The 9,864-nt window shown below is 62.2% G+C and overlaps 1 protein-coding gene across 1 annotated transcript; it reads right to left on the bottom strand.

Moving 5' to 3' along the window:
- Positions 1-380: 380 nt before the first annotated feature.
- Positions 381-8,279, bottom strand: APEH (acylaminoacyl-peptide hydrolase). Its single transcript, XM_075547374.1, has 22 exons — positions 8,188-8,279; positions 7,980-8,112; positions 7,346-7,472; positions 6,851-6,944; positions 6,687-6,762; positions 6,445-6,608; positions 6,185-6,322; positions 5,997-6,088; positions 5,769-5,809; positions 5,559-5,680; positions 4,902-4,962; positions 4,138-4,235; positions 3,672-3,723; positions 2,823-2,911; positions 2,319-2,457; positions 1,867-1,950; positions 1,712-1,792; positions 1,345-1,433; positions 1,067-1,257; positions 882-984; positions 680-786; positions 381-598 (listed from the first exon to the last, which is right to left on the bottom strand). Exons 1-22 carry the CDS (start codon positions 8,197-8,199, stop codon positions 493-495), a joined length of 2,199 nt encoding a protein of 732 aa, XP_075403489.1. The 5' UTR covers positions 8,200-8,279; the 3' UTR covers positions 381-492.
- Between the last annotated feature and the right edge of the window lie 1,585 nt (positions 8,280-9,864).

Here is a 9,864-nt window from a genome sequence, read left to right as displayed (position 1 = left end):
GGTGGGACATAAAGTCACTTGCTCTCTTTATGCCTGTGCAGGGTGCTTCTTGGCCTCTGCTTCTAGGAAAGGAGTTGGTGGCGTCTCCCTAGGGCCAGTGTGGACAGTGTGGCCCTGGGAGTATTTTAGCCTGTGGTGTTGTGGAAGAAGAGGGCCTCCCAGCCCCTCACCAAGAAGGCTGTGCAGGCCAAGGGCTGACTACTGGCTCAGGGCTGCTGCAGGGGAAGCTAGCCTGGGCTGTGGTCCTGGCCGGCCAGGCCATGCCTCCGTGCCCACCGCTCACCGGAGGGAGGTGCGGGCCTCGGGGGCTCCTACGCTCTGAATGAACACCAGGTCAAGGGCTGGGGCTGACTTGGATAAAAGACCACCAGGAACCAAACTCCACACACTCCTTTATTATGACTACCCAGTCCAGGAGCCTCTGCCTGCCCAGAGCAGAGAAGCCCCTCTCCCTCTGCCAGGCTCTGGGGCTCCAGGGCTTGCCAGCTTGCTTCAGCTGCCCAAGTGTGTACGCAGCCAGAGCACGGCATTCATCAAGCTGTCGGACTCCACCTCCACCTCCGACAGCGTGTGGGTGCTCTTGGGATAGAGCAGGAGCCTGGCGGGGGAGGGGGGAGAACGATGACGATGTTGTTGGAAGACTTCCCGGCGCCCCCCCTCCCCCCCTGCAAGGACTCACCGAACAGGCACGTTCCGGGCCTTGAGAGCTCGGTAGTACTCTATGCCCTGCTTGAAGGGCACGCGCCGGTCCTCTTGGCCCAGCATCAAGAGCAGCGGTGTCTTCACCTGGGGTCAGGAGGGGAGGGGAACAGAGGTAGTGGGCAGGGTCCAGGGCTGTGAGGGGGCGGGTGGCAGAGCGGACAGCAGGGAGGACCACACACCTTAGAGGCATATTTGATGGGAGACTTGTCCAGCATCTCGGCCCACACGCTGAGGTCTGGCAGGCAGTCGCTGCTGTAGGGGAACCCCGCCTCCACCATACACCTACAGGTGTGAGAGGGAGCAGTGGGAGCTGGACTCTGGGCCTGCGGGGTCTCCCAAGGGCGGTGCAAGAGGGTACGCTCACCAGTCCGGGATGTCAGTAGAGCCCACCATGGAGGCAATGTTGACCACGGGGTTGCGGGCCACGCAGGCACTGTAGGTCTCGGGGTACTGACCGATCAGGTGGCATGAGAGGAAGCCACCATGGGACCCACCCATCAGGGCCACTCGGTGGGCGTCAAAGTGCTCCTCCTGGAGCACCTGCTGCACTGCGAACTGCAGGGGAGGAGAGCACCCTGAAGCCAGCTGCCTGCTGGGCTGGGTAGGGCTGGCCCATGGCCTGCTGCCCCAGCCCCCACCAACCTGGACATCCTGTACATCCTGGTGGCCCACATTTCCAGGGAGGGAGAGGATGCTGTCCTGGCCGAAGCCAGTGGAGCCCCGATAGTTCACTGGTGGCCAGAGGGGGATGAGACAGGACAGTCAGAAGCAATCGTGGCCCCCAGACACTCACCATCTGGGTGGTGAGCCCTGGGCCGCTTCCATCAGACTCAAGGGGACTTGAGGCTGCTGCCGAGGGGCCACAGCTACCTCTCCGCGAGGGTCTGATTTGTCCACATCAGGGCAGCTCCCGGTGTGCTTACCAGGGCCAGGCTTTAGAGAGGACTGGAGAGGAGGCTGGTGCCCATGGGGTGTGTCAGGCAGCGGCGAGCCTCCCCTGTGCACTCACCCAGCAGCACGGCACAGCCCATCCTGCACAGCAGGGCCGGGAAGAGCATCCAGGCAGTGACAAAGGACGAGTGGGGCCCTCCTGAGGACAAGGAGCCCAAGGTGACTAGCCGGCCAGGCAAGGCTTGGAGCGGGGCTTTTAGGCAGGACACCTACCATGGGGCATGACCACCAAGGGGACCTGGGTCTTATCCAGAGAGCCACTGGGCTGCAGAAGGATAGCTTCAAAGTTGAGGCCAGCTGTAGGGAGAGGGCAGTGGTCAGCAGGGCCAGGACTGGCAACCCTCTGCGGCTGTGGATCTAGGGCTGAGCTCTGACACGGCCTGGCCCAGGGAGCCTGGGCTCTTGAGGGTCTCAGGCTCTTGAGGAAAGCCCTCGGGATGTAGTGTGGGCACAGGGGGCCCTGTGACCTTTTGGGGGGCCTGATGGTTCCCAGCTCTGATTCAGGGCCTTGCTCAGAATTTGACATGATGGCCCACAAGTGGGGCCAGCCATCTCTGTGGAGATCCCAACACATCCCACAGTGTGAGGGGAGACAGAAAGTTGTGGGGTGGGGGTGGGGGAGGAGGGAATGGAGCAGGGGGTGTTCTGGCCCGGGCACAGCTCACCATATTCCACATTCTCTTGCTCTGGAGGTGGCTGCAGTACCCGGATGTCCCAGTGGATGTCTGGAATGGGCTCAGCCTCTTCCAGGGGTACCCAAAACACTGACTGCTCCTTCCCCGCAGGAGGCAGGAACCCGACTTTCTGTCAGGGGGAGGGTTGTGTCACCTGTGGCCAGGCTGGGCCCTGCCCCCTCCCCCTCTGCCCAGGATGGAAATCGGGCAGCTCAACCATGCTGACCCACCCACCTCCACAGGGCAGAGCCCAGCCAACTGTGTAGAGCTGGCACACACAGTGTCTTTCTCATGCGCCCCTCAGTTTCTAGGCTTTATTGTCTCCTGTGCCCTGCAATGCCAGAGGACTGGGCACTGCCCCGGGTAGCCCTACTCTGTCTAACAGACCTAGCCCAGGACTTCCCTCTGGATGTAAGGCCCTCGTTGGCCAGCTCACTGTCTGGGCGCTCTGCCTGCATGGAACTTCCCCCGGGCCCCAGGCTCACCGATCCTCACCAGGCTGGGGGGCTGGCTGGGTGTGGAGAACTGTACCACCATGAGGTCCCGGTCGACACTGAGAAGCTTCCAGCTTCCTGCTGGCTTCCCTGGAGAGGACAGGGAGATGCCACTAAGCACCTGGCCCAGGGAGGGCACTAGCTTTTCTGTGCCCTCCGTACAAAATGATGAGTCCGGGCAGGAAAGTCTGGCAGGGGATCCCTACCCCGAGTGGCAAAGGGACACCTTTCTCAAACACCAATGCAGACGGCCCTGGGTGAGGCTCCATTTGTCAGGGCCAGGGGGGACCCCAGAACCCCCACTCCCAGCACGGCTGCACCTAGAGGACTACAGCGGCAGGAATGGCAGCTGAGCCCACAGGCTGGCGCAGGGGGGTTGCGGATTCTGGCAGTGGGGTCCCCAGAGGGTCTTAGGAGCGGAAACTGGCGAAGAGCTGCAGGTTTGCAGCCACAGTGTGGCAGCTTTGGGGAGGGACGGGCAGGTGGGCACAGCTGTGGCAGGGTAAGACTCAGATGGCATTTCATGGGCAAAGTCACCAGAGATGGGATGAAGAAAATGGGAGCCAACACAGGGCCTCTCCTGAGCACTGAGGTGGCAGGGCCATCCCCAAGGTAGGCCCCCCGGAGACTTGGGTGGAGAGACAACTGTGGAGGGTTTTAGGAGTTGGACTAGGGGCCATGCTTAGTCCAGAGAGTGGACTGGGTGGGGAGGCTGTCTGGGGTTCCCCTAGGGGAGGGAGGCAGGGCTCTCAAAACAGTAAGGGCTGTGCAAGTTGGTACGGGTGGCCTGAGTGCCACCCCTGCCCCACGTGCTCAGACACCTCACCCCCACTCCTGCGGCCCTGCTCACCAGCGGTCAGGGAGGTCACGCTGCCCAGCTGGGTGTCCACAACGAACAGGTCCTGAGACAGAGGAGGCGGGTGTGGCAGCGCATCTAAGAGCCCTGAGCTGTGCGACCCTCTCATCCCTCTGCCCTGTCTCAGAGGCCAGGTCGGGCTGGGCACCCAAGGAAATGGCTACTCAGTGTACTGGGGAGTGGCCCAAGGCCCTGGGTTCAGACCAAGTCAGCCCATACCCAAAGGATGGGGGTGCACTGGAGTAGCCCAGTCCAGGGAAACGCCTCAGTCTCCTCCCCATCAGCTGTCCTCATAGGTCTGCCTTGCTAACAGCCCCCTTCTCCCTGAGCTGGAAGTGATTGGGAGGGGCCACACTCCTGCCTGGGAAGAAGAGGAGCAGCTAGCCTCCAAAGCACTGCAGGGGGAGCAGGCCTGGGACAGGCCGTGGCTCCTGACAGAGCACCCCCAGGGGCCCCTTACCTGCCGGCTGCGCTGAGCCGAATCAAAAACCACCCTCTGGCTATCAGCTGACCAGCATCCCAGGGGCAGCAGGCTGCAGTAGATCCCAGAGAAGTGCTCTGCAAGGGTGGGAGGGGGGTCTGGGGGCCACAGCTGGGGGCTGTGGCTAGGAGAGGAGGGCTGGGGCTGCTTAGTCTTTGGAGGCAGGCAAGCTGTTGGGGAACTCCCCAGAGGCCCCTGTGCAAGGACCAACAGGCCTGGTCCTGCAGCAGGTGGTGGAAAGGTAGTCTATGGTCCCACACCTAGGGGTGGCCTTGTGGGGAAGAGTTCCCCAAGGAGGGGCCTGAGATGAGCTGGCCTGAGCACGAGAGACGCTCACACCTTTGAGAGGGTCCCCAGCAGAGCTGTCAGCTCCCAAAGCTTCCATGAATGCCAGTTGGCCAAGAGCTGCCCTCCCAAAGGCCTGGCTGACCCAGGGCTTGGCATGGACAGAAGCTGCTGGGGCGGGGAGGGTAGTGCTTGGGCCTGGAGCTTGTCAACTAAGGCATTTCCTCCCAGGGCCTCTCTGAGACCCACAAAGGGACCTGTGGCTTTAACTGAACCCCCAAACCAAGGAACGCCAGATGTGAGCTGTAGCTCAATGCACACTCCCCCATCCAGCAGGAACCCTCTCACCCCCTTCAACAGGAGCTGTTCCTGGTGGGGATGGGTAGGGAGGGAAGGCCCTCAGATGGCAGGTGGATGGAGCTCGGGGCTTCCCGGCATGCCCCACTACACCCCCTTACCTCCCAGCTGCCGAGGCACGATGTCCACCACCACTGAGGTGAGCTTGGTATACCAGTCATACTGGGAGAGAGGACGAAATCAGGGACACCAGAGGACAGGGAGTGCCCTCAGGCCAGGAGCTCGGCAACGATCCCTAACAGTCTCAAGGGAGGGTGGGGAAGAACCGAGCCTCGTGTACCTTCTTCCTGGAGACCTGGCCCAGGGGCTCAGAGGGCCTCCACTGGCAGGTCCCTCTGACGCTCACCAGGGAGCTTCTCTTGGGCACACTGATATTCCGTTGATTCTAACTCACAGCGTGTTACTGATTCCCCACTGTATCCCAGCCCCTTGCCCGAACCTGGTACTGGGCAGATGAGAATTAACCGGGGAGCCTCTCTAGAGAGCAGTGGTTCTCAGCCTTCCTAATGCCACGGCCCTTTAATGCAGTTCCTCACATGGTGGTGACCCCCACAACCCTAAAATTATTTTCGTTGCTACTGCTATGAATTGGGCGACCCCTGTGAAAAGGTTGTTCGACAACCCCCCAAAGGGGTCAGGACCCACAGGTTGAGAACCGCTGCTATAGAGGGTGCAAAGACCCTGGAAGTCACATGCCCAGGGCAGGACATCTGTTGGGGCTCCTCAGCTCTCCTCTGCCATCCCCTCCTCTGGCTTACCAGGCACAGCTGGCTACACTGGTGATGGGGCACCAGCGACGGGTACTGCAGGTATACGATGCGGCAGTGGTCTGGGCTCAGGCGGGGAGAACAGATAGCCAGGGAGTCATCGGAGAGGAGTTCTGGGCCAGACAGAAGCATGAGCTTCACACGGCTGGCAAGGGCTGGAGCATGCCAGCCAAGCCTCTGGGGGCACCACCAATCACTTACCACACTTCCCCTCGATGAGGTCCACGTAGTACAAGGCTGACCTGGAACAGAGAGAGAGGAGAGAGGAAAGGGGGAGGGGGAGAAGTGGGGGAGGAGAGGAGAGGAGAGGAGGGGAGGGGAGGGGAGGGAAGGGGAGCAGTGGAGAGGAGAGAAGAGAAGAGAGGGAGACCCAGTTCAAGACCAGCTTCAAGCTACAGGTTCCCGCCTGGCCCCGCCACACCCCCTCACCTGCGATTGGTGCAGAAGCGGATGCCCAGCCGGAAGGGCTCATGCCACCAGCCCACGAATACCACCCCTGTGTCGCCAGGGGCCCAGAATGCCTGGAGACAAGACCATGGGCAGGCGTGAGTACAGGGGAGTAGCTCAGACGGGGGCCCCTGAGCTCCGGGAGTGATGCAGGCCAAGCCAGCACTGACCTGTCCGGGGGACACATTCTCGGGGACCCCCTCGAGCACAGAGATGTTGCCGCTCTCCACATCGAGCACACACAACACAGGGGTGCTTTTGGAAACCATGTTTTCTCCCCAGTCTTCATAAAACACAAACTGATCCCCCTGAGGAGACGAGACACCGATGTCCAGGCCTGTCGGCATGCCCTGTTCGGACAGGTGGTGCAGGCAGGGTCCACACTGAGCCCCCGGGCTGCACTGCACAGATTGGTCATGGCCATGAGCACCTTGATGGCCTGGTCTGGCTTCTTTGGCCTGGCCATCTCATCCTCACTGGCACTGATGTCCAAGGCTTTGGTCTGAAAGAAGGACTCAGTCTTGGGGCGCTTCTTCTCCGCCACATACAACAAGTGTGTCTCCGAGTGCGACCAGGACAGGCAGCCAAAGCAGTCTGGGTGCAGGGAGGGTTGGTCAGCGTGAGCCTGGGGCTCTGGCTATGCCCCGCCCGCTCACCGGCCAGCCGCCTCACCATCCTCATACACAGGCCCATGTTTCTCCAGCGCGGACAAGTTGAAGCTCTTAATCTTCCGGTTCTTCTCCCAGACCTGAGAATGCATGGCTGTTAGGCTGCCCTACCCCCACGAAGCCTTTATCTATGGGCTGCCCAGCCGGCCCCTGGCACCACGCACTCACTTCCAGGAACTGCTTCTCTTCCCCTGTGCCCAGGCCCCCGGTCTTGCGGAGCACGGCTTTCATGGTGCCCGATGGCGACTCTCTGCTCAGGAGTCTGAGAACAAGGGGCATCAGGTTGGGATTGCTTCCCACCCACCAGCAACCCTGCCAAGGCTCCTCACTGGCCAGGAACTCTTGGACAATCTCGAGGCTCTGGCTTCATGTCAACTTGGGCACCGTTCCCTCCCCCACCCCAGCTGGCCTAGCCTCTCCTCCCTGGGCCAGGGGCCCCAGCCTCACCCACCCTGTGGGCTGAGTTCAGCTCAGGGTTTGGAACAAGCAGTCCTTGCTTATCAAACCATGTCTCCAGAGGGCACATAAACTCCCTGGGAGCAAGAAGCTGGCTCCTGGCTTCTCTCAGCACTCTGCCTGCACAGGGCACATGGGGGTGGGGGTGTCCCGCAAACAGAGGGCTATAGCCAATGTCCACACACAAGCTTCCTCCCTCGAACTTACTCCCCCCGGATCTCCACGCTGTTGCCTGCAGGCCCAGCAAACACCACCGAGTCCCCATCGTGGAACACCAGATACTGACGGCAGAATCGAATGTTCTCCATGCGTTCAAGGTCCCTCTGAGTCCACTCTGTGAGAGGAAGCCTGAGGCTGCTCAATGTGGCCAGTCCTGGTCACAGCGCCCCACCAACGGGGGCGAGGGGAAAGGCCCAGCTCCACCTCCCTTCATCCTTCTCCAGACACCAGGGTGCAGGCTGGGCAACCCTTGCCACAGGCCTGAGGGGGGCAGCCTTTTGGGCCCTCTGCTGGCCACGGCACCCAACCTAGACACAGCGGGCAACTTCCCCAGGCGCACCGCTGTTGCGAGGGTTTGGGGCGAGTTCTACTCTCACAACCGTGTGCACACTCGCGGCCCCACCCCATGCACTCATGGCCCCATCTAATAACAGCTCGGTCGGCTTGGCTCCCCAGGCACCCCTGCACCCGGACCAGTCACACCACTGCATCCACCATCTATTTCTACAGCCCCCGAAGCCCATCTTTCTCCAACACTCATGTCCACCTTCAAGTATCGAGCCCTCCACACTCCCACCCTGGCCGCGCCGGTGCGCGCCACCCCATTCCCCGCCCCACACACCAGTGTGCACCGTGCGGTAGAGGCCCCCGTACTGCGTGGTGACCTCCGGGCCCAGGCAGGCGGCGCTCAGCGCGGGCTGGCGGCTAAGGCCCCGGTACAGCGCCGCCGCCTCCTCGGGCTCGCTCAGCAGCACCTGCGCAGGGGACACAGCAGGGTCAGGCCCGGCACGGGCTGCGGGGGCCGCGGGGGCCGCGGGCCGAGCCCTCACCTGCCGCTCCATGGTCGCCGCTGGGCCGGCGGGGCGGGGCGCGGAACCCAGGCGCCCGGAAGTGCGGCCTCGGGGGCGGCGCTTGGGGCGGCCGCTCGGTTTCCGGCGACCCCGGGAGGGGCGGGGCCTTCCATGAGTGGGCGGGCAGAGGCGGCAAAGGGGCGAGGCCTTCGTGCAAAGGTGGCTGGGCCTGTGAGGGAGGAGTCACGATTCCTGACTGGGGAGTCCCGCTGGGGAGGGGGCGGGGTCAGCGAGGGACCAGCCTGCGGAGGGGCGGGAACTGCCCGGCCGGTTGCTCGGTGCGGAGAAAGTGGGACCCCGGGCGAGGGGCCCGCAAGGACAGCTGTGTGAAGAATGGAAGGGCCGACGCGAGAAGGGGCCCTCAGGACGAGGCTGCGAGGAGAAAGGAGTCGGGTGGGACCGAAGTGAACCCTGAGCACCCTAAGGGCGGGCTACAAAGGATTGGGGACCAGCGCATCTTTGAGGCTGGGGGTCCCCCCCTGGGAAGCCGAGGTCCGTGAAGATCTGGGGCGGGGCCCGGGGGCGGGACGGAGCCGAGGACTGACCCTCCCACCCCACGTGCGCATCCCGCCGCCGCTCTGGAGGGGATTGGGTGTAGGGGCCCTCTCAGTTTATCTGAGTTTGGCAAACATTTTCTGGGCGAGGTCACCCTGCTCTCTGGCCCACGGGGAAAGAGGAGCCAGCTCTGGGCGGAGCGCTGGGGTGCAGTGCAGTTGGGGGCGGGTGCCGAGTTTCTCCCCGGGTGCCTGGCCTTATCATCTGCACCAGGCCTGCCCGAGAGAGGTATCTGTGCCCGCAGCCTTCACCTGCCCTCACAGCAGGGTCTGCTGGCATGGCGAGGGGCGGGCCTTGGCCGGTCTCTTGGGTGGAGAGGATCGCTTAGGGAAAAACTCCAAGAACCAAAAAGCCTTGCCTGGCAATACTGTAGAATGAAGAACCAGGGTAGGTCAGGAAGAGCAGGGTTGGGTGGGCTTGTGGGCAGAGGCCCAGGAGAGGCCAACTGTGGTCAAGCCAGCAGGGATACGGCCTCCTACAGCCTTCTACAGCACTGCCTTCTACAGAGCGCTCACTTCCCTGGCCCCTTCCACCTCTACCATGTCGGATTAGTGACGTAAAAAGTCCCAACTTTCTGAGGCCGCTTGCATTTGTAAGCACCAGTGTGCATAGCACCATGTCCCCATGAGCCTACACCTGGGAGGGGAAAGAGCTGTCCAGGGCCACCCACCTGGGTGGGTAGGTTGGGCACTGGGATGCTCTTCAGAGACCTGTTTGCACGAGGAAGGGAAGCCGCAACGCAGAGCCTTTGTGGAGTGGGCTGCCTGTCCGCTCCGGTCGCTCTCTGGAGTCTCCCACACTGTACCTCCAGATGCTGTCATTTGCAACTGGTGACAAATTGAGGCTGCACCACAGGAGGCCTAGCGCCTCCCTGCGTCTGTGTAGAACGAGGTTGGGAAATGCAAATAGGAGAGGAAGACTATGGATGGAGACATGATCTCTGAGGAGGGGCTGAGGGGAGGTTGGTCTTCCTTTTGTGTGGTTTTTGTTTCGTTTTTTAAGAGTTCTGGCAAGCCCCGGGTGGTAGGTAGTCTGTGTCCATCTGGGGAAGGAAGCATAGTCTGAGTGCATCCAACGCTGTCCACAGGGCAGACTGGTGTA

This window comes from Tenrec ecaudatus, chromosome 4, assembly GCF_050624435.1.
Source record: "Tenrec ecaudatus isolate mTenEca1 chromosome 4, mTenEca1.hap1, whole genome shotgun sequence".
NCBI classification, from domain to species: Eukaryota; Metazoa; Chordata; class Mammalia; order Afrosoricida; family Tenrecidae; genus Tenrec; species Tenrec ecaudatus.
This window is presented reverse-complemented; position numbering and strand designations above follow the sequence as displayed.